The sequence below is a fragment of the Acomys minous genome, assembly GCF_964271855.1.
Source record: "Acomys minous genome assembly, chromosome: 19".
NCBI lineage: Eukaryota > Metazoa > Chordata > Mammalia > Rodentia > Muridae > Acomys > Acomys minous.
Window position 1 is genome coordinate 35,820,692 of NC_140499.1, and position 24,367 is coordinate 35,845,058.

At 43.7% G+C, this 24,367-nt stretch overlaps 1 protein-coding gene across 12 annotated transcripts in view; it reads left to right on the plus strand.

Moving 5' to 3' along the window:
* Positions 1–24,367, plus strand: part of MED12L (mediator complex subunit 12L) — a 315,424-nt gene that overhangs the window by 52,141 nt on the left and 238,916 nt on the right. For all 12 annotated transcript variants that reach the window (XM_084768339.1, XM_084768345.1, XM_084768347.1 and 9 more), the window contains 6 exons: positions 12,355–12,524; positions 15,661–15,771; positions 16,837–17,106; positions 18,008–18,157; positions 18,874–18,973; positions 19,245–19,381. In XM_084768339.1, coding sequence (XP_084624465.1) covers positions 12,355–12,524; positions 15,661–15,771; positions 16,837–17,106; positions 18,008–18,157; positions 18,874–18,973; positions 19,245–19,381 — 938 coding nt within the window. The remainder of the gene's footprint in view (positions 1–12,354; positions 12,525–15,660; positions 15,772–16,836; positions 17,107–18,007; positions 18,158–18,873; positions 18,974–19,244; positions 19,382–24,367) is intronic.

Sequence of the window (24,367 nt, forward strand, 5' to 3'; positions counted from 1 at the left end):
GCTTTAAATAGGTAAATACGTACCATGCTGAAAATCACTGACTGCTCAAAGTGGGCTAATGATTGCTTTTTGTTTGTTGTTGTTTTTTTTTTTCTTACTACTGTCTCCCATCTGTCTTTTCACATACTTCATCTATCCCAATTTCTTACATGTCCTCTGAGGTACATTTTACTGTATTTTAAATAGTCTTTACAGACCTTGATGTTTGTTCCGTGATGTGCATGGTGTACATAAAATGGCCTTGGTCTTTTAAATAGCTGCTCACTGTTAACGTTTTAATGACTTATTTATAAAAGCTAGTTGTTTGTTGTTTGATTGAAATGTTAATTCTCTGATGGTTAGAAAGCTTAAAAAAAAAAGAACTAGGAAGGGGCTTCAGTTTTTGAGTTATTTTATATAAAGTATGTATAGCCTTCGATGCAAGTTGTCTTTAATGATTTTTTTCCTAAAGCCAGAATCAGCTCTGCCGTGTTAGAGTAATGACTGCGCCAGGCTTTTGTGTAGAGAACAGGTATTAGTCGTTAGGTTATCGAGTTGACTGTGAGTGTGAAGCGGGTGAAGTGAAGGAGTCCGGCTGGTGCCCGGTCTTTAGAAAGATGAAGGCATGAAGGGCTTCGGGGGCTGCTGGTGACAGGCAAGAGGACTATGTGCTGGCTGCTGTGTAATGTGGAAGTTACTGTGCTTTATAGCTTCTTGGTATAGTTATTCTGTATGGTCACCTGGTGATAAGGTAAGGTCTCCCATGTTTTGTCCTCAGAAAAAGCTGTCTAGGGTAAGCTAGGAAGTGGAAGCTCCAAAGCAGCTACACACACACACACACACACACACACACACACACACACACACACACACACACACACAGGGGGGTGGAATACTGTGTCATTTTTATTGTTGAAATTTTTCTCAAACTACCATCGGCGCTGTGATCCCGGCATGAACTCCGTTATGGCAAAGGCAGGGGAAAGTGGACTTTAAGTTTTGTTGTACAAGGGACTGAGCTTTCTCCTACCAGCTGGGACAGAAGCTGGGACAGAAGCTCTGACAGGAGCTGGGCATGTGCTAGGGTCATTAAGTATCCGATGTAAGAATACACTCAGGTTTGCGGCTTTGCTGGGGAGCTGGCAGCAGCTGTCTTTCTCTAGCCACACTTCCTTGTCGCTCCTTCTGCCACCCAGATCCTCAGGAGGGACCCCTCCCTTCATTCCTGAGGTCTCCCAGCTGGGGCACGGGTCCATAAGCCTGCTGTGCAAAGGGCCCAGGGAAGCAAAGGCACTTAGCTGGCAGACACGTCTGTTGCCTTGCTGGAAACTTTTCTCTCCTGGGCCTGGTCCCAAGGCAGAGGAAAGATGTCCCAAGGGGTTAATTAAAAGTATCAGCTCATTTTTAATAGCTGAGTAGTATTCCATAGTGTATATGTACCACAGTTTCTTTATCCATTCTTCTACTGAGGGACACTTAGGCTGTTTCCATGATCTGGCTATTATGAATAAGGCTGCTATGAACATGGTTGAGCAAATTTTCTTGTTGTGTGATGTAGCACCTTCTGGGTATATTCCAAGGAGTGGAATAGCTGGGTCTTGAGGAAGCTCTATTCTCAGTTTTCTGAGATAACACCAGATAGATTTCCAAAGTGGCTGTACTAGTTTACATTCCCACTAGCAATGAAGGAGTGTTCCTCTCTCCCCACATCCTCGCCAGCATGTGGTGTCGCTTGAATTTTTGATCTTAGCCATTCTGATGGGTGTAAGATGGAATCTCAGAGTTGTTTTGATTTGCATTTTCCTGATGACTAAGGAGGTTGAGCATTTCTTTAAGTGTTTCTCAGCCATTTGATATTCCTCTGTTGAGAATTCTGTTTAGTTCCAAGCCCCATTTCTCAATTGGGTTATTTGGTTTGGTGGTGTTTAATTTCTTGAGTTCTTTATATATTTTGGATATTAGACCTTTGTCAGATGTAGGGTTGGTGAAGATCGTTGCCCAGTCTGTAGGCTGTCGTTTTGTTCTCTTGACAGTGTCTCCTGCCTTACAGAAACTTTTCAGCCTCATGAGGTCCCATTTATTAATTATTGACATTAAGGCCTGGGCTGTTGGTGTTCTGTTCAGGAAGTTGTCTCCTGTGCCAAGATGTTCCAGGCTCTTCCCCACTTTTTCTTCTATTCCCGAAATTTGTGGACAAGTGGATTGAGCTAGAAATGATCATAATGAGTGAGTTAACCCAGAAGCAGAAAGACTCAAATGGCATATACTCACTTATATCTGCATACTAGCCCAAGGGGCATGTCCCATGAAAGCCTTCACTTACCAGGAAACTGGGACAGAGGGGAGGACATCCTATTGGGACTCTAGATGAGAGAAGCATAGGAGAATAGCAAAGTAGAAGGATCCAGAGGATCCTAGAAACCTACAAGTAGAACATTATGATAGGCAGATTTGGGCCCAGAGGTCCCACTCAAACTAAGGCACCAGCCAAGGACAATACAGGCGGTAAACTTTAAACCCCTACCCAGATCTAGCTAATGGACAGAACATTCTCCACAGTTGAGTGGAGAGTGGGGTATGACTTTCACATGAACTCTGGTGCCTCATATTTGACCATGTCCCCTGGAGGGGGAGACCTGGTGGCACTCAGAGGAAGGATAGCAGGTTACCAAGAAGAGACTTGATACCCTATGAGCATATACAGGGGGAGGAAATCTCCCTCAGGAACAGTCATAGGAGAGGGGAATAAGGGGAAAATGGGAGGATACAAGGGATGGGATAACCATTGAGATGTAAGAAGAATAAATTAATAAAAAATTTAAAGTATCAGCTCAATCATTGTAAATATATCCTGTTTTTTGTTTTTTTGTTTTTTACCATCCTGGGACTCTCTTACCATGCTAAGGTGAGGGTCATTGCTCACTGAGGTATCTACAGAAACCTGCAAGTCTGTCATGATCTCTAAATTAGAAATGTAACTAAAGCAGGCAATTATTGTGGCAAAACTGAATCCCGCATCCCACCTCTAAGTAGTTTTGTGTGTGTTCCGCAGGGTGGCACTATTATCTCCGCAGCCACTCCACTCTGAGTCCGGGAAGTTTTCCCTGCCCTCGGCTTCATCTCTCTTATCAGGCTGGTTACTGTTTTCCTTGGCGAGGATACCACTCCTACCTTTCTTCTGTTCCCTGTCAGGGTCACCTCCTTACTGAACTTGGTAGCCCCTGCTCACTTTGTTTATACAACTTCCTGAGAATTCGCCTTCATTTATAGATCTGATCCTGATATTCCTTTGACCAGAATTCTTCAGTGCCTTTTAATCATTTGTGGGAAAAGGCTGTACTCCCGTTATCCTATCAGTCAGGGCCTGGCTTGTTGCTTGAGAAGACTCTTGGAAGTGGATGTATGTTTCACTAGTGCCCTCTGGTGGTCATTTCACACTTTTCACTTGGGAACCTCTAGATGCTGGAGACTCCTCTGCTTCCATTATCAGCCTGGTCAGAAACAGTGCAACACCTCTCCTGAGTCGCAGGGTATACCAGAGCATTTCTCCCACTGCTGCTGGTCCCTCTGCATCCCTGTGTCTCTCTGGATCTCAAGAATGACTTGCCTCAGGTGGCTTCTTTCTTAATTCTCCTAGTAGCTCCCAGCAGAACCTCCAGCCTGCAGTAGAAAATATTTGTTGCTATATACTGACGGCTTTTATTTTAGATATTTATTTTTTTTTGTGCTAGGATATAATTTTGATTTCATAATAGCAGTAGTTTGTATACTATGCAGTGTCTTTGGACAATAAAGCCAGTTTAAAAATAACATGAAAAATCTTTACAAACAAAACTAGATAATTATTTGATATTTTATTTACTTTTTTGGCACACATGAGCTCTCTACTGCTGAGTCACATCCCGAATAGAAGAAAACATTAAGGATTTTAAAAAATTCTCCTTCTTCTTCTTTTTCTTCTTCTTCTTCTTCTTCTTCTTCTTCTTCTTCTTCTTCTTCTTCTTCTTCTTCTTCTCTTATCATCCTCCTCCTCCTCATCATCTGTGTATGCACCATGTGTGGGGATGCCTGTGGAGGTCATTGGCTCCCTTGCTGCTAGAGTCACACATGGTTGTGAGCTGCCTGATATGTGAGCTTGGAACTGAACTCAAGTCCGCTGAAAGAGCAGCAAGTATTCTTACCTGCTAACCTTCTTCCTAGCCACAGGCAAATGATTTAGAAGGATTAATGTGTGCAGTAACATTGCCTTGTCGTGCTTCTGCTGTGTACAGTAGCTTGTTTCCCACTCCCACCCTCTCTGCTCTCTTTTACTCCCTCATCAGCTAGAACGGCACATGTACTGATACCCCAACAGAACACAGTAGCCTAGCCAGTGCTGTGGCTCTCATGGTCTCATATCACACTGGGGTGGTAGTTAGGATGTTTGCTCTTATTTATCCAGGCAACCACGTTTTGACTCCACAATGGAACATTGGCCAGATGGGGATTTTGGATAATTATAACTTTAAAAATCATCCCACTGTGGATGTTAAAAAGAAAAATGTTAAAATGTGTAAAGTCTCTTTACCCACTACTCAGTTTTAACCATAACCTTACAGCTACTCTGGTTTCTTTCTTCTCATCTTCTTCAACTACCATCTCTTCCATGAATCATGGAATTTTATTTTCTTCTACCTTGTGGAATGTAGATAATTTCTATCTGGAAATTAAGTATCTCATGAAAAAAAAAAAGACCACTGAAACATAATTCCTATGCCATACAATTAACACATTTATAAAATCAGTCCGATGATGTTTGTGTGTTCATAGTTGTGAAGCCATCTGTTGTGTGGCTTTTCCCAAGGAGATGTGGTACACACATCTTCTTACCCCAGATAGGGAGTCGTCGATACACTGAAGTGTGGGTACCACTAAAATCCAGTATGGTGAACCAATGAGTTCTATTGGAGTTACTTACAGGAACATGGGTGTGGGGTTACTTACAGGAGCAGAAATGACTCAAAGATAGCTGCATCACCAAAGCATCGGTGGCAGCTCTCAAACGCTGGGGAGCTGGACTATCCTGAACAGACAGTTTGGACTTTGTCCTTCCTCTTCTAGGCAGCCCAGCTGGTTTTGAGAGTTTCTTTGCAGATCAGCTTCCTTGAGTCTTTGCAGTTCTGTTCCTCTTTTCCAGTGGTTTTCAACTTGTAGGTTCCCATCCTTTTAAGGTCAAATGACCCTTTCACGGGGGTCTCCTAAAACTATTAGAAAATGCAGATATTTATACCACAGTTCAGAACAGTGGCAAAATGACAGTGATGAAATAGCAGTGAAAAGTTTATGATTGGGGTCACTGCAGTGTGAGGGATTGTATAAAAGGGCCACAGCATCAGGAAGGCTGAGAACCACTGTTCTAGTCTAAGAGGGCCTCTCACCTTTTATTTCTTGCTCTGGCAGGTAGGGGCATAGTGGTCGATTTCAGAGACTTCCTGTTTAAGTGGCTTTCCTGCAGGCTAGAATGTTTCAATCTTGGAGGAAACTTAATACAGTATCACCAACCACATTTTAGAACATTTTCGCCATATGCAAAGCCCCATACTCATTAGCATTGCCAATTTAATTTGTATAATAGATTGTCTTATTTTGGACACCACAAGCCATGTAATATGTGGGTCTAGCAAACTGGCTTTTTTACTTCATGTTTTCAAGGCTCTCCCATGCCCTGGCATGTCTCATAAGCATAGCACTCCCTTACAGATCACTATTCCTGCATGGCAGGCATTCACCAGTTAGTCCGCTGATCAGTTGATGGGTCTCTAGATTTACCTTCATCTGTTGTGAGTCTTGCTGCACTGCATGAATATTTGTATAAGGTCTTTGCGTAGATAAGTGTTTTTTATCTCCTTGGTATATAGGTGGCCGTAAAGTAGTTGGGTTACAGTGTGTTCCCATGCTTAACCTTTTGAGGAATGGCCAAACTTCTCCCCCCCCCCCCATATCACATTTCCATCAGTAATCCACAAGGATCCCATTTCCCCCACATTTTTACTAATTCTTGTTACTGTGTTTGGTTGTAGCCATCACAGTCTTAGGTCATTGTGCTTTTCACCATGGTTTCTGACGTTGAGCATCTCTGAGTGTACCTTTTGGCCATGGTTTCTGACGTTGAGCACCTCTGAGTGTACCTTTTGGCCATGGTTTCTGACGTTGAGCATCTCTGAGTGCACCTTTTGGCCATGGTTTCTGACGTTGAGCATCTCTGAATGTACCTTTTGGCCATGGTTTCTGACGTTGAGCATCTCTGAGTGCACCTTTTGGCCATGGTTTCTGACGTTGAGCATCTCTGAGTGCACCTTTTGGCCATGGTTTCTGACGTTGAGCATCTCTGAGTACACCTTTTGGCCATGGTTTCTGACGTTGAGTATCTCTGAGTGCACCTTTTGGCCGTTGGTTTATCCTCACCAGAGAAGTGTACATTCCAGTCTTCCAAACCCTAACCTTAAAACTAGGATTTTTTTTTTTTTTTTTTTTTACCTACTTACTGAGTTGTAATAATTCTTTTGGTCTTCAAGTCCTTTCTCAGGGACATGATTTTCACAACATCTCTCAATGGGTTGTTGACAGTGTTAATCAAGAAGGCATCTTAACATGAAACAGGAGGGTGGTAGGTGATCTCTCAGCTTTTCTTACACAGTGTTTGGAAATGGATTGTGCAGCTTATACATGCTGCCCCTGATTTTTTTTTTTTCATTCATTCAGCTCCCATGTCTGGCTGATTACCCCCCTGAAGCTTGATTAACACGCCCACCCAGGACCTCTCACCTCTGACCTAGAGTAGTGTAACAACCAGATTACCATCGAGGTGTGCTCCTCTTCCCCTGTTTTGTTTGTTTTTTTTAACCTCTCATTCCTTTCACATAGTTCCCAGCTGCTTTTGTAAAAGGAAAGGTGTGGCCAGGAGACTGAGCTATCGTAAAATTAAAGGGTGTTTATGCACACACTTACAAGTAAGTTTCTTCAAAAAGAGTGCAAAGTGCATGGGTGGGAGACACTGGTTGCTCTTTGAGAAGACCCAGGTGTGATTTTCAGCATCTGGATGGGGGCTCCCAACCATCTTTAACTCTAGGTCCACGGACGGGAATGATGTCCTCTCCTGGGCTCCATGGACACCAGACATATATGTGGTATGCAGGCAATTATGCAGGCTAAACACCCACACACAAATAAAGAAAGCAAATTATAGTCTTCGCATGGACCTTTTATATAACATTGATGCTTCGAGTTAGAAGAATTCAGTGGTTTAAAAAACCCGTAGGTAGGCAGTGATGACATTGTTAGGCTCCCACTAAGAACTGAAAGGCAGAATCAGTAGGTAGGGACTTAATATCTATTTTGGAAGGACTTTCTGATGTAAGCCAGTGCATAATTTTATATGTAAGTAGTGCCGAACGAGACCATAACACTCAGAAAAAGGTGGGCCCTCCCCAGCAGGTGGAGGGCTGCCATGCAGAGGCTAGAGAAATGGTAAGCGACATTTGAGTTGGTCCCAGAAACATGTCAGCTTGCTGGCGTGTATGGGTGAGAGCAGAGAAGGCGTTCTAGATAAGCACAGCTCCCAAGCACCAGAGCTGCTTGAGCTAGTGCAGCCAGGTGTAGGGGAGCTGGTGGCATTTGAGATGGGTGCAGTCCCGGCGCAAGAAGCTTGATTGTCATTCAGTAAAGATTGTGGGTCCGTTGAAAGCCCATGAGGCTTGGCTGCCCCCATAGGTACTGTGCCAGGCATTAAGTTATCAGTTGAGTGTTAACTTAGCTGAGTCAGCAGGGGTGGGGTGGGGTGGGGGTGTCAGGGTCTGATACCGGAAGCAGCCCATGCTGTCCACTGGGAGCCAGTGTGCATTGTTCCTTTCTAGAATCATTCTGTGCCCTTACGGCTCGGATCCTCTTTTGTGCTCATTGTGCATGGTGACTCATCTTTACAGCAATTGAGGTATTTATTATAAATCTTTAATTTGCAGAAGGAGAAATTGAGAGCTGGCCAAGGTTCGCTACTTGGCTGCATTTTTCACAGCCAGTCGAATGGTGGAGCTGGGGTTTTGGGTTGTAGGCTTGCTGTGTCTCCTTCTAATGCCAACAAGTCTCTGATAATGTCACACTACGAGGAACTTTCAGGCCTCTTCGCCTTGGGCACGCTGTGTTCACTGCCAAGATGGTTGCTCCTTTCTCCTCTGCCTAGCACCCACCTCGCTGTTCATCTTGCAGGTTTTGGAGGCTCCAGAGTGCCATCTTTTAACGTGGTGTGCCTCTGCCGTCACCCACTGCATGCTTGTAAATTTTTATGCCTGATGAACAGAATGGGCATATGCCGTGTTTGGTTTTTACTACTAGCACTTAGCCTTATGTCTCTGATGGTCTCAAAGCCCTTGCGTCTGTGCTGTGCTGGGGTAGGCAGACTCGAACCTCTGCACTCCTGGGGACAGCCTTCTCTTCTTAGGGTGAGGGATTAGCAAAGGCAGACTTGTGCTTCTGGGATCCTGACATTCAAGGAAGAGCACTGACGAAACCTAGCAACCGCCTTGTTCTTTTCGTTGTTGACCCATCGGCATCCTGGGTAGCGGTCATAGCCACAGTTGGAACACTGGCTTTTGTAGACTTCAGTTCTTCCTCTACTGTGTGAGCTTGCAGGGGTGGTCATGTTTTCTGAGTTGCTTGAGTTAGAACCTCTCTTAGAACCTTCCTTGGTCACGTTTCTCAGTATTTCTACTTCGCTTCTCTGTAGCCAAATCTTCCCTACAACCTTTATTTTCTGTTTTTCCACCTGAAACCCCCAGGGCCTCCTTTGAGCCTCCTTGAGGGTTCTAGAAAGCAAACTTCAGTCCTCTTCTAGAAAAACCAAGGCTCTTAGTCATTGAGCCATCTTTCCCTCTGTGTCTGTGTTCAGTTCTGAGTGACAGTTTTTATGTGTACCCCTCATCTTTAATCTTATGTCACTTTGCCACATATCTCTAGATCATCCCAGTCATACTGTAATTTCGTGTCTGATGTTAAAAGTGCCGAGAGGGCTATGTTTATTAATTGCTAAAAGGAGTTCAGATTGCAGTGTAGTCTGTTCATCAATTAAAGAAAAAGATACACATGTGTTTATAAAGAGGCTAGGTTTTTAAAAATTGTTTTCCTCTATGACTTTCTGCCATATTCCTGTTTTACTGAATACAGAACCAGACTGGCAGCCAGCAAGTCCTGAGGATTCTACCATCATACCTACCCCTGCCCCACCCCCCTCAGGATTACAGGCTTGCGTAGCCAGGGCTGGCTTTTTATTTGAGTGCTGGGGATTTGAACTCAGCAAGGATAACTGTGCAGCAAATGCTATGCACTGAGCCATCTTTCTAGTCAGCATATTCATAGATGGGTTTTGACTGCAGATTAAGCCATCCATGGATGGAAAATATTTGAAATAAGTTACAACTGCACTGAACGCGGGTAGGCTTTTATGCTTGTCCTTACCCACACAGTAGTTTAACAAGTATTTGTATAGCATTTGCATTGTGTTTCATGTTATAATTGTAGGAGAGATGCAGAGTATGAAGAGGATATGTTATGGTTTTATACAAATACCACTTTCGTATTTATTTTCCCATGTGTATGTTGTGCATGTGTGTACGTACATGGGTGCATGCTGCGTGCTCACACGCCTTTGTGTGTGCATGCATGTGGAGGCCTGAGGCTGATATTGGGGGTCTTTTTGCTTTCTCTCCATTTCATGTACTGAGCAGATCTCACTGATTATAGCTAGTCTTGCTGCTCTGTGGGTCCTCTGTGTCTGTGTCTGCCTCCCTCACACTGGGGTTACCGGTGTGCTGCCGTGACTGCCTGACATTTGCCTGCATTCTGAGGACCTGAACTCTGTCCTCATCTTTGGTTGGTAAGTGCCTTCCTGGCTGAGCCGTCTTCCCAGACCATGCAGTTCCGTATAAGGACCTTGGGCACCTGTGCACGTAGAAGGGCAAGCACCACTTTCCCTGTGGATAATGCAGAGAGCTCTGTATTCAAGTAGCGATTATAGATGGTGGGATTAAGTTGGATATTATGTTTTTTCCCCTGTATTTGTGTATGTATTGCAAGTTTCTATAGTAAACTTGTACTACTATATTTAACAAATGAAGATAATGCCTTAGACCAAGTAGGTACGTGCAGACTTGTGTTATTTTTAGTTTGGGCTGAAATGCGCTGCGGGCTTGCTAACATTGCTGCATTGCAAGCAGTGACTCCTGAGCCTTGCTGCACAAAGCACAGGGCTGTGCCTGTGTTTCTGGGTTTGCTTGTTACAGGTAAGCCCAGTTTCTCTCAGGTGGTAGAGGTTTTGCTTGAACAGGTCTCAGGAGAGCATCAGTCTGTGTCACAAGGGGAGAAGGAAATGATATTTCACAGTGGAATGTTTTTAGTTCCCGTTGATCACTTTCAGTGATACTAATATCTATAGCCAGTGGTGCTTTCTGAAAAGTGGCTAAATGACAACAGAGAAACAGTGTAATTAGTACTGATCATGCTATTGTCTGGTTTATCACTAGAGTTCAGCAGCTTTGGTGTGCGCTTGAGTTTTATTTATTTATATCATATTATTCTTTTTGACATAGGGTTTCATGTAGCCCAGGCTGGCCTTAAGCTTACTATGTAGGCAAGAATGACCTCCAGATTTTCTTGCCTCCACCTCACAGTGATGGGATTATAGGCTTTTATTATAACACCAAACTGAATTTTAATTCACAAGACGTAGCTGGAACAAGTGATTAAACTAACACCTAACAGTGGTTATAGTTGGGTATAGTTGACAAGTAAAGAGAAAGTAGTCAGTTACTGACAGTTAGTTTCTGGTCCTCACTTCTGAGAGGATGGGAGGACCAAATGATGGGAAAAACATTGTGTGGAGTTGTTTCCTTAAAATGGTTTCTTAGAAAAAATGCTGTTTTCCTAAATCCTTGGGGATGCTTGGCTTCAAGCTTGCAGTTACCGCGTTTTTGCCCACAGATTGGGCTAAAGTTAGTATCATATCCTATTTGGTTGCCAGAGGCAACACAGTTTAATTTGTGCTCCAGAGGCAATCATCTTAAAATAATTTTTAGCGATTCTTGGTGTGTGTGTGTGTATGTGTATGTGAAGGGGGGGAGGGAGGGAGAGGGAGAGGGAGAGAGGGAGGGAGAGAGAGAGAGAGAGAGAGAGAGATTGAGAGACATGGGGTTGACCAACAGGACAGCCTCAGTTTTTGGTTCTCCTTCCACCCTGGCTGAGGGAAGGTTTCTTTGTTGTTTGCCGCTCAGCTGAGCTGCTTCCACCAGGCTCTGTGGTCCACAAGTGTTTCGGGCTTCTCCTGCCTCTGCCTCCTGCCTTGCCATAGCAGCCCTGGAGATTATAAACACGGATGGATCTACAAACGTCGACCTGGATAGATGTAGGTTCTTGGGATTCAAACCCAAGTTCTCACACTTGCATTGCTAGCTCTTTACCCACCGAACCGTCTCCTCAGCCCTCTGTCCCCCACCGAGCCGTCTCCTCAGCCCTCTGTCCCCCTTTTCTGGTGCTTTTTTTTGGGGGGGGGTCTCTTTTTGTTTCTTAGCTTTTAATGCTTAGCCAGTCTCATTCTCTCCTTTCTGAGTTCTGGGATATCAGTGCTGGTTGAAGAAAGCAAAACAACTAAGGTACAGACGGACTTGACAGGGCCAACCATGCCAAGTGTCTGTACACATCCCAGGGGTGGTGTAGGTTGAGCGTTTCCTGGTCAAGCCTGTGGACTTCAGTCCTTTAGACACAAAGCGGTGCATGTGTGTTTGAAATTTGACGTGGAATAGGACAGAAGCACGCGTTAAGAGCCACACTCGCTCAGCTTGGTGTTCTTTAGCTGACGTGTTGACGTTTCTCACAAGCACTCTGGTCTTTAATGCCCATGATGACCCTGCAGTGGTTTTGTGATACTGTCATTTATCACACATGGTGACATTCATGTATAGGTGTCTTTTCTGGGGTCACAGAAGCACAAGAGTAGGATGGCTTGTCCTCCCGAGATCTGGGCATACTTTTTGAGTAACTGCTGCAAATGCGAAAGTCATTCCTTCCCCTCCCCCCCCCCCCGCCCCACCCAAGACAGGGTTTCTCTGTGTAGCCCTGGCAGTGCTGGACTTACTTTGTAGACTAGGCTGGCCTCGAACTCACAGTGATCCACCTGCCTCTGCCTCCCAAGTGCTGGGATTAAAAGCGTGCGCCACCACGCCCACGCGAAAGTCATTCCTATGTAACAAACAGTAGACTTGAAAGTATATCCTCAGAATAATGGGCGGGGGTGTATAATTCTTAACAGTTGTGTCTACCATCACAACTCTCTCTCTTTCTCTCTCTCTGCAGAGTGGACACAAATATCTACTAGATACCTCAGAGAGCAGTTGGTCAAAATCTCTGACTTTTACCACATGGCCTCCAGCACAGGAGATGGCCCCGTCCCTGTGCCACCAGAGGTTGAGCAAGCCATGAAGCAGTGGGAGTACAATGAGAAGCTCGCGTTTCACATGTTCCAGGTAACCTGATCAAAGCATGTAAGAAAGTCATGTGATGCCTAACCAACAGCGATGCCTGCCGAGCAATGGGTGGCTAGGTGATTTTTATCATTCTACAAACATCGCAGAATATACTTGACATATGAATGTGGAGAGTGTCGTCTATGACGTAATTAGACTGATGGCAAAGTACATACCTGTTATATGTGGCCTGTCGTTGACCGAAAACATGCTGGCAAATGTCTACAGTTGTATTTCCTGGGCCTAAATAACGTATCATGATGTGAACGGATGTGTTCAGAGGAAGAGGCTTGACATTTCTTTGTATGTCAATGACACTGTTGAGGCAAGTTCTTGCTGTCCTTGAACTCGCTTATGTAGATCACCCTGGCTTTTCTCTGTGTCCCACGTGCTGGGCTTACCCGTCTACACTGCAATGCCAGGCACGTCTCTTTCAGTGCGTTCCAGGTAACATGTGTGCTCTGTGATGACAGTTTGTTACACATTCATTCCCAGCTGTCTGGCGTCAGGTACTTTAGCGCCATTAATCACTTTGTAAATGTGCTATTAAGTAGAATGCTCCTAAAACTCTTTATTTTGCAAATTAGATATATTTATTCAGAAACACACTTATGCTGATGGATCCTATCTCATAACAGATCCCCTCTGCCACCCAGTTTTCTACATAGACGTCATCTTCCTTTAGTTCAGTTGTATCTGAAAATTTATGGGGAAGATGAAGCACAACTAGGAGCTACCGACTTCTCACCCAGCCTAGCTGCTGTAGCTCTTATTGATGAGCAGAGGTCAACTGTGTCGTTATTTGCATTTATTTATTTGTTCCTGACAAGGTGTATTTCAGCTAAAGTCCCATTATTAGCCCAGGTTTTTATTATCCATTATGTTAATAAAAGAGGAAAGAAATATGTGGGTTTTTAAATGTTCCCTTTAGAACTTTGATCAAATAGCCAGGTAGTGAGTTTTTAGATAGTCACACAAACAAATAGCCAAGTGGTTCTTTTGTGAAGTAGCATAGTTTTTAAGTGAATAAAAACAGCTGTAACAAACCCCAGCTCTGTGTTGAACTGCTTCAGCGCCTGGTCTGCACTGTTAGGGTTTTTACTCGGCTGATTGTTTAGTTTGCTTATCAGAAATGTGTTTTCTCAGCATGCTTAGAGTTTTTAGAAAGATTACACAATATAGAGGTAACATTTTTTATTAAATCGTGTGTGTGTGTGTATGCATGCATGTGTGTGTACACGTACATGTCCATACGTGTGAGCCATGGCATGTATGTGCAGGCCAGAGCACCACCTGCAGGCTTTTCTTCCGACCATGTTGGTCTGAGGGATTGCACACAGGTCTTCCGGCTTGGTGGCAAGTGTCTTTACGTACTGAGGTGTTTTGCCAGCCAGGATGTCTTTTTAAAATAGAAAACAGATCTTAAAATGATGAAAATTGATGTCAACTTTTAAAAGTTTATTTTTCATAGTTTAAGTTCTACCCTAGTACACACATATGCAGACATACTTATGTAGAAAATAAGAACAGGAATATATAAAGAAAAGAATTGGAGGATTAGCCAGGCTCAGTGGACACATGCCTGTAATCCTAGCAGTGGCAGGTGGAATCTCTGTGAGTTCTAGGCCTGCCTGGTCTGTCAAGCCCAGGATAGCTGAGGCCACACAGAGAATGAAACTCTGTCTCAGAAACAAACAAACAAACAAAAAACAAAGGCGGGGGAGGGCCGGGGGAGTTGGAGGATTGAGTTTTAAGTTCATCACTTTTTTTAAAAGTTTTTTTTATTGTCTCTGTGTATGCATGTGCATATGCATTTGCTGTTGTTTGGCCTGTCTGCATGGATACCTGGAGGCCAAAGGTCAACCCTGAGTATTAATTCATTCTTCAGGAGCTGTCCATCGTGGATTCTGAAACAAGATCTCCCACTGGGACTTCAGGCTTAGTCTAGGCTGGGGCTGCTGAGCTCCAAGAGTCTGCCCTTCCCTACCTCTGCTCTGGGATTGCAAGTGCACACCACCAAGTTTATTTTGCTTTAGTTTTACTTATTTTTATGTGGGCACTGGGAAGTGAAGTTAGGTCCTCAATGCTTGTATAGTAAACAGTTTACTTTGTGACCTGTCTTCCCAACCCCTAGGATTCCTTATTAAAGTTAATCATACCTTATAAAATTATATCATTACTCATTACTGTAAAGTTTCTTTAAATATTTCCAAAATTCAAATACGGCAAATGATTTTCATAAAACATGACTTGTTTTCTATTTTGAAGAGTTTTTTTATTCTGTGAATCATAATAGAAGACTACAGTATGACATTAAGTGTATATTGCCTAGAAAAATGTGTGTGTGTGTGTGTGTGTGTGTGTGTGTGTGTGTACACATACATGCAGGCATGTGCTCATGCATGTATATGTGTGTATGCTGGTAGTTGACAGAGGATGCTTATGTTGGGATCAGTGGCTTCTTTAGAGATGTAGCTCAGTAGGAAAGTGCTTGTCAAATGGTTTGGGTTAGAAGAACAAAAAGAGTTTAAGGGAAAAGAGACCATCCACTCCAGAGGGCTATTTTGTCAATGTGTGGAGATGTAGTTATTTTTCATCATGGTTGTATAGAATTAATTTTATGTGTTTTAATTTAGTATTTTAATTTAAAGCCCATCTTTTCTTTCATATAATGGGTCATTAAATTATTATTTCAAATAATACACCTATAGGTAGGCAAATCTGAAAGTCATTAAAGAACTATTCTGGGCCATAGTATGGTGGGCACTTTCAGTCCTCTGAGACGGTGACGCAAGCGGCTTTTGTATAGACCATCTGCTGCACACGATTTCATGCTATTGATAGTTTGTCGGGGGTGCACCATGCCTGGAATGTGATGGCTCTTGAATATCTGTTAGCAGTTTTAAAAATTAGTTTAGAGCGAAGCATATTACCAGAGATAAAAACAAAACAGAACCCCAAATACCAACAAACCCCAGACCGCACTACCTCCCTCCACCTCCAGATCCTTCTAGGTCTTTATTTTATTTGGAGAGGCCTCGTTACCGTAGCAGTAACACAGAGTTGAAGTTACACATAAGCCTGTCTAAAAAACCTTCGGTTGTGACGTCAGTAGTGTGATTTCTCTCCACTTAAGGAAGGAATGTTAGAAAAGCATGAGTATTTGTCGTGGATCCTGGACGTCTTAGAAAAGATCAGACCCGTGGACGACAGCCTCCTCAAGCTCCTCTTGCCGCTGATGCTGCAGGTACCGCCCCATCTCCCCTCCCCTCCCGGCCAGCTTCATGGTGAAAAATGAGTTTGATAAAAATGACTAGGTCAGGAGAAGTAGTAAGGGGAAAATAATTTCTTTTGAAAGGGGAAGAAAAATGCTTTAAAGGCTGTAACATATTTGTATTGAATTGTTTAGTTTTGTTGGTTTGGGGTTATTTTTCCAAACATAATTTCACCACACATTGGTGCTGTCTCCATCTCCGTTCACCAATTATCACTGGGTACGGAGCAGAGAATCAGCCACAGCCTTATGGTAGCTTTTAAGTACAGTGGGCTAAGACTAATTTGTCGGATAATCTATTAAACACAGGACATTTGAAGGAGATTTATTTTTCTTCCTTAGGAAAATAATACATTGAGGTTTTTGTGATTCAAATGACTTGAAAGTGCGTCACTGGGCAGCCTCTCTCTGTGTCACTCATACCTCCCCCTGGGGTTACACACACATGGATGCTGGGTTTCCCCACAAGTTACCCCCTGGGAAGGGCTGTGCTTGTACTGCTTACTTAGCCCCCCACCAGACAGTGTTTGAGCGCTTTGAAAAGTAGCCACCATGAACTGAGATACGCTAAGTATAAAACGCACACCAGATTTCAGACTTTGTGTAGAAATGTCTACTCGGGATACTTTCTCATTAATTAGATGTTGAAGTGACGCTATTTGAAAATGTTAAATACAACATGTTATGCTTTTAGTTCCCCTTTTTAGAGATTTATTTTTATGTATGGGGATAGGTGTATGAAATTGTGTGCGTTGCATGCATGCAGGTGCCTACAGGTCCCTTGGATCTGGCGTTAGAAGTAGTTGTGAGCCTCCTGATCTGGGGGTGCTGAGAACCACAGAGCAGGCGTTCTGTAACTTCTGAACTGCCTCTTTGAATCCCTGGTTCATGGTCTTAACGGGTACTGGAAATAGTCCAGACTATCTGTATGGCTTACTTTATGTTGCTCCTGGGTAGCATTGGTCTGTATTGTGCTTACAACGCTGTCGTTTTGAAGCGGAAGATGTGCCTGACTCCCGCTGTCCTTCTGCCTCTCAGTATTCAGATGAGTTCGTTCAGTCGGCCTACCTGTCTCGTCGTCTAGCGTACTTTTGTGCCCGCCGTCTTTCCTTGCTGCTGAGCGATAGCCCCAACCTCCTTGCTGCTCACTCACCCCACATGATAATTGGAGCAAACAACACGAGCATTGGGACCTCCAGTCCTGGCACTCCTGGCCCTGGGATGAGTCCTGTGCAGCTGGCCTTCTCGGATTTCCTGTCCTGTGCACAGCATGGCCCCTTGGTTTATGGACTTAGTTGTATGTTGCAGGTAAGTCCGTAATGGTTCACATTATTTTTAAAAATCCATTGTGGGAAAGACCTGATAAATTAGAAATTTATGATCTGTTTCTGTTTGTTGGTCCACACTGAGAGATTTGTTGTGTCTACACAGAAGGCAACTGTTGTGATTGCCTTTGTGATGTGTTTGACCACTTGGCCATGTGGTCTCACCATCTAGCCTAGATTGAGCGGGGACTTAGAGCAGTCCTCCCGCCTTAGCCTCCTGAGCGCTGTGGTTCCAGGCGAGTGCTGCCAAACCTGGCTGAGTTAGAAAAGGAAGCATCTATAAAAGCTGAGGGTAGAAGCAGGTGAGTTACATCCTCTTGGGTCAAATCTAGCCCACGAGCCAAGAATAAGCTTAACATTTTTATTGTATAAATGAAACCACTAAAGGAGAATGTGTAGTCGAAACTTTAGGTGGCCTGCAGAGCTGAAAATATTTGTTGTTCAGATTTTTATAGAAAACTTTGGATTATTCCTGTATTGGGGTGCTGCCTGTTGAGCATTTATGAAGCTTTAAGGCACACCATTTAATAAATAGATATTTTTTAAAGTTACAACCTTAGTACTTAATATCCTAATTGTATTCTTGTTTATCTATAAAAAGAATTTGAATTGACAAATAATATATTTTATTCAGCCTTCTTCATGTCCTGTGTTGGAATATTTGCTAATAAATTACACTCTATTCCTCAGTGGCTGCGGTGGCAACTCTGGGTTTTGTCTTACCACTTGGGTAGCTGAGAATGGGAAAAGATATTTGCACTTTAAAATCATCTGCAGGGAAACGGTAGCCTGGTTATGTGTGGGAAAGTGTCAATTTTATCGAGGTTGCTGCTAGTACCTTCCTTCTTCCCCCAAGTGTTGGAACACTCTTACTTTGTTTCTAGACTGTCACTCTGTGTTGCCCAAGTGCCTTGGTGTGGAATTACTGCACAAATGAAAACAAGACGGCAAACCCAGGCTCTCCTCTGGATCTGCTGCAGGTGGCGCCCTCCAGCCTCCCAATGCCTGGTGGGAACACGGCCTTCAATCAGCAGGTAGACATTTGCTTTTGCTTTTCTGAATGCTTGCATTTCCCAGAGGCACCTAGGTATGTGGGCCGTGCCTTGTCATGGTATCCGAGGTATCTTAATGCATATCTCAGCTTTGCCATGAAGTGGGGCATTGAGGTGACTCTCTGGATTTTCTTCCCTGCTTTTTATTTTCGAGATACAGATCTTCGTAGAGTATTCTGCCTCCTGGGCAGTTGCCGTCCAGGCAGTTGTGGTGATGCTTCTGATCCTGACTTTGAGCCCTGGAATAATAAATAGTCTGTCGTGTTTAATAGTTGTGTGTTTTTATTTGCGCTAAATTGTTTGCTTCAAGATTTTTACGCAGCTTCAGCTTTGGCCTTATGATAAGTACTCAGCACAAGGTACCTGTTTTCCGCTCAGTTGTTTCCTTAAGTTACCGAAGCGCCGCTCACTCATTTCTAGCTTAGACCAGTGGCTCAAAGATACTCAAACCTCTGCCTTGTCCAAGCGTTGTCAAGAAATCTTACTTGTCGCACTCCCCCAGGCATTTGTTTTTATAAGTCATCTATTATAGACCCAAATCATCCTGCGCGCCACGTGCAGGGATATATGCTCCCTGCGATACAGTTAAAATTGTCACGGACCGGATGGTGCTCCATTCACACGGAAACCTCGACGTGATTTAGGCAGCCGTAGAGAGGTTTCAAACGCCAGTTAAATTTGAAGTGTTTATCTTTCAGGTTCGGGCAAGGATTTATGAGGCAGAGCAACAGATAAAGCAACGAGGCCGAGCGGTGGAAGTTCGGTGGTCTTTCGACAAGTGTCAGGAGTCGACGGCAGGTACAGCATGCCACAGAGGAGTGGGTGCACCAGAGCATCACTGTGCCCTATGCTTTCTTCTTTCTCATTCTTGTTCAGCCCTTCATACAAACGAAGGCGCTTTAAGCCTTTAGCTACTGGCTACCCAAAATGCCCACTTTAGTTCTTGCAGTTCTTTTGATAGCCTATGCTGAGGATGACAGAGCTCTTTCCCTACTGTAATAATGTGTTTTTTTTTTTAAACTGTGATATTCTGGCTTTATTTATTTGCTTTCTTAATTTCTGAATCTAGGGGTGACTATTAGTCGGGTTTTGCACACACTGGAAGTCTTGGATCGTCACTGTTTTGACCGAACTGATTCCAGCAATTCAATGGAGACACTTTACCATAAAATTTTCTGGGCCAACCAAAACAAAGATAACCAGGAGGTATTCAGTATGACTGTTCTTGTTTTTGTCTTCTTTTCTTCTCACTGAATAAGTTTTGGTGAAGTCTTTAGTAGGATGAATGTTTTATGAAGCATGTGCATTACAAATGTTTCTGTTTTGGGACCCAGATGACTTACCATTATAATGAAATGTCTATTGCGTTCATTCTACCATGATATATTAATGAGGAAGTTTTTTTTTTTTGTTTTTGTAACCTCTTATTATCTCTACATCTTAGTTTTAGTACATTGTTTGGTGACTGACTTTTTATAGATTATTTGGCTTTAATTTGGGGATGTAATTTAGTCGATAGCACAGCAGAGGGCAGCACATGGCTATGTATGGGCATGGGTCGTTGAAACTTTCTTAACTGCAACTTCTTTTTCCTATCAAAACATTGTAAATGTAAAACTTTCAATTACCGCTTTTCTTACTCAGTCTTCAGAGAAATGAAAGTAATATTTTTGTAACAGAAAAGAAAGGCCCTCATATATACAGTTTGTGTCACATACAAGGGAATACTAAGGTAAGTCTTAGCACATTTTCGAAGAAAACACCTTAGTTAACTTATTACGTCTTTTTGGTACTTAAACTTGCCATTGGTCCTGGGTTTTTGGAAAGAAAAGATGAAACAATAAGAAAAACCAAAGGCTTTATTTCCCAAGCAGGAGCCTGGCACACATCCCAGAGATTTCCTCTTAATGACTTGTGAGCCCTAATCTTCTTCTTAAGAACTGATTCAAGACTGTAGGAGCCACAAGGGATCAGAGTGTTGGGAGCAAAGTGGAGACTCTGTCCCGTGGGAGTCTCTGCAGACATGAGGTTTTGGACTTAGGAGAGCAGATGAGTCACACGCTTCTCTTGTCATGTGGTGGTGGTGTCCTCAAAGCTGGACACTTCCCATCCCTGCCATCAGGACTTTTGTGAACAAAATGCTTCAGGAATCCTGGCATTTTTCCTGTGCTCATGAGGGTTGCCTGCAATGCTAAGGGTTTTGTGCGACTGAGCAGTGTTCTGTACTTTGGGTTTTACCCTTCGGCCTTGTTGTACTAACTAACTTAAGAGTTCTGGCTTCAGGACTAGAGAGATGGTTAGCAGGCTTGCTGCTCTTTTAGAGGGCCTGATTCCCAGCGTACACATGGCTGCACAGAGCCATCTGTCACTCTGTTTCTAAGGGTCAACCTCTTGTGACCTCCAGAAGCACCAGGAACGCATGTGCTGCACAAACAAACATGCGGGTAAAACCTTACTCATACCCATAAATCAAAAATAAATAAATCTTCAAGAAAAAAAAAAAAGAAAGCCTTATCCCAGCGGTTCTCAGCCTTCCTAACGCTGCACCTCTTTAATAAAGCCCCTCATGTGGTGGAACCGTAAGATTATTTTGTTGCTACTTCATTAACTTGATAAATCATAAAGTAAATATCTGATAGGCAGGATATCTGATGTGGGACCCCTGTGAAAGGAAACTCAAATTACCCTCAAACAATTTCCAAAGTTAGTGCTAAGGAGGATGGCTGCCTTATCAAGGGTAGAAATTATGTTGCGATACTTCTGGGGAAAAAAAAAATCCCACTGTTTTCAGGGTTCTCTCAGAAGCATAGTTACTTCTCAGCGGGTACCTGAAACCAGCCACTGGGTGCAAGACCCTTTGTCAGGTGAAATTCCAAAACACTTATTCTGTTTTTAGATGAACAAAAATGATTATTGTGGTAGTATAATTAGTTATATTGAGAATTTCTCTTAAAATGTATCCAATTAGTTTTCTCTTGCTGTGATAAAATACATTGACAAAGAGGTAAGTTAGGGGGAAGAAAAGAGTTTATTTTGGCTTACATGCCTTTTATGAGGGGCAGGAGATAGGACAGGCAGGAGGAGAGGGATGCTGGCTTGCCAGTCAGGAAGTAGAGTGATGGCATTTCATTTCTACATAGGACGTAGAGAGAATAGGAAATGGGACCAGGTGATAATACCTCAGTCTGCCCTCAGTGGCACTTCTTCCAGCAAGGCGCTACATCTTAAATGCTCCATCACCTTCCGAACCACCACCTTTTGGAGAGCAAGTATTGGAGTGTGTGAGCCTATAGGGCGCCGTTGGTATTCAGACCACAGCACTGCTGACCAACTGACTGACTTTGATCTGAGAAAGCAAGGAAGAATTCCAGCCTTTTTTTTTTTAAATCTAAATTTTATTTATTTGTTTAGTTAGTTAGTTTAGTTTTTAGTTTCTCAAGACAGGGTTTCTCTTGTAGACCAGAGTGGCCTTGAACTCAAAGAGATCTGTCTGCCTCTGCCTCCAGCTGCGGGCTGCCATACCCAGCCAAATTACATACCAGTCCTAACCTCCTCCGTCATCTCCTCTTGGACCCACCCTCCCTCTGTTATCACCCTCCCTCCTTCCCTAGTCCTTAGAAAGGGGGAGCCCTCCTCCCCTACCAACTGACCCCAGCCTATCAAGTCTCATCTGGTCTGCCTGCATACTCGTCCTCTGTGGCCTGGCAAGGCCTCCCGGCAAGGAGGAAGTGATCAAAGAGCAGACAACAGAGTCCATGGCAGAGATAGCCCCTGCTCTCCATATTAGGGAACCCACAAGGAGACTGAGCTGCCTATTGGCTACATCTGAGCAGGGGTCCTCGGTCCTCACCATCATGCATGGTCCTTGGTTCGTGCATCAGACTCTGCAGGCCCCTTTGGGCCCAGATTTGTTGGCTCTGTTGGTCTTGTGGAGCTCTTGTCCACTCCGGGTCCTTCTCTGCCCCGACTCTCCTATAAGACTCCCACTGCTCTGCCCAGAGTTGGGCTGTGAGTCTTGAGTATCTGCTTCGATCCCCTGCTGGGTGGAGTCTTTCAGAGGACATCTGCTTATTCTCATGGGCGTGTGTGGTAGTGGTACCTGGCACTAGAGGGCAATGTGGGCCCTAGACCCAGTCCTGGCTGTTGTAGCAATCTGGAGACAATGCAAATGTTGGCTGGTTTAACAGTAATTATATCAAATATTGGTTACATTCTGGAAAGAGATGCTAGTGGCTTTGTGGTTAATGTGGCGTTTTTAAGTAAGATAAAAACAGTATTGTTAACCTTTAGTTCTCACTTACTACCTTTTAATCTGGGAGGATATCTGAATGGACAGCCCTTCTGTAACATTAAATACTTAAATATTTAACATTTAAATTAGCATTTGAATGCATAAAATGTTAAATATTTAACATTAACATTAAAAAAACAAAAAATATAAAAAACAAACAAATATTTTACAAACATGGCTTTAGTATTTGGTGTGCATTTACATTAAAGTATTTATTTATATTATGTATATATTAATATGTATATATTAATCACAGGTGACGATTTTAGTTCTCCATTTGCTTTTTTGGGGGTCTTTTGTCTCCTCTTCTCCCTTACCTTATCTCCATACCTTCTACTCTTCTTTTGCTGCTTATTCTTTCCCTTCCTCCCTCCCCTGCCCCCCCCCCCTTTTCCCCTCTCTTCTTTTTCCCCCTTGTTATTTTGAGATACGGTCTCACTCTGGGCTCAGGCTGTCTTTTGAACTGATTCCTGCCTTACCTGCCTTGTGCTGGGATTGCAGGTGTGTGCCCTCCATCGTGCCTGGCTCAGGCCTTACTGTTTTCCTGATTCCCGAGTTAGCTGTTATCTATGGAATTCACATGAGAGTGTTGAATGATGGCCATGTGGGTTAGAGTTCTTATATAACTATGCAGCACTTGAGCATGACTGCCTTGAGATTATAAAACTCAATAAGTATACTCCAAAAATTGCTACTGTTGCCAGTAATAAAATAGCCTATATTTTATTGGACGAACCAACGTGATGATGTAGCTGCTGTCTAGTGAGACAGAGCACATTGAGTGGTTGGTTAAGACCCAGAAACCCATCTCCTGTCTTTAAAATGGACTTCCTTTTTCCCCCGGGTTTCATAATGTGTCTCAGATCGATGTAGCCTGTTAGGAGGTAGATAAAGTCACCAACTTCAAGTCAGTATGGTTTGAGGTTTGCTCTTACTGGGAGTGTCCCTCCTGGTACCAGCTGGGGAGATGTCAACCTCTCCAAGTCTCTGCTGTTTGGAATGACTGAGGGGGATAGCTAGTCCTCTACATGCTTCTGGAGATGGCCAGTTTTGAGGGCAGCATCAGCTTCAGTATTGAGCAAAATCCATTAGAAACTCTAGCACACAGCATTTGACACTAGGTCCTGCCTGTGCTGAGAAGAGCTGACCAAGTCTGACCAGCCTGGGGTGTGATGTCACTAGTAGCTCCTCGCAGAATGGCTTTCACTCTTTGCTTTGACCCCTGTGATCTGCTGGGGCTGTGTCAACTTGAGTGCTGCTAAAAAGGAGGTAGAAATGAACCTCAAAACCTTTTTAGTTTACTCCAGTTCTGTGTGTGTGTGTGTGTGTTTTTTAAACTCTGTATAGTGTAAAATAAAAAATTCTAGCATTTAGTTTGGAGCCAAGAGACTTGATGATGGTTAGGCAGGCAGTATAGACTGGTATGGGAATACTCTGTTTGAAGAGAGCAGCCCCCGCCACCCCCCCAGAGGCCGTTTACAGAATGGTTGTGATCTGAGCATCCAACATTTCAGCAGGCATGCAGGCATCAAGCATTAACCTCTCCAGGTCCTGCAGCAAGTCTGGGCTGTGCCTACTTGAGTGCAGCTTGCTTCCCAGCTGCGGGTGCATGCTTCTGCGACATTTACTGTTTGAAATTTGTCAGGCTTTTCCTCTGAGGGGTAGTGATGGCGTGTCAGGGCCCAGCAGCCACATGTGGGGAGAGTCACAGTGAGCTGTGGGGCCCTCAGCATCCCGGTTACTGGTGACCTCATCTCCAAACAGCTGGGTGGGGAGGCCCCTCAGCTTTGCAGAGCTCTTGGCCCACTTCCTTCCTCTTGGCTTCTCCTTTTGATTATAGCTGGGGTGAGAGCAGAGACAGCTGCATCTTTTGGTGCATCGGAGACGTTGATAAAAGGGAA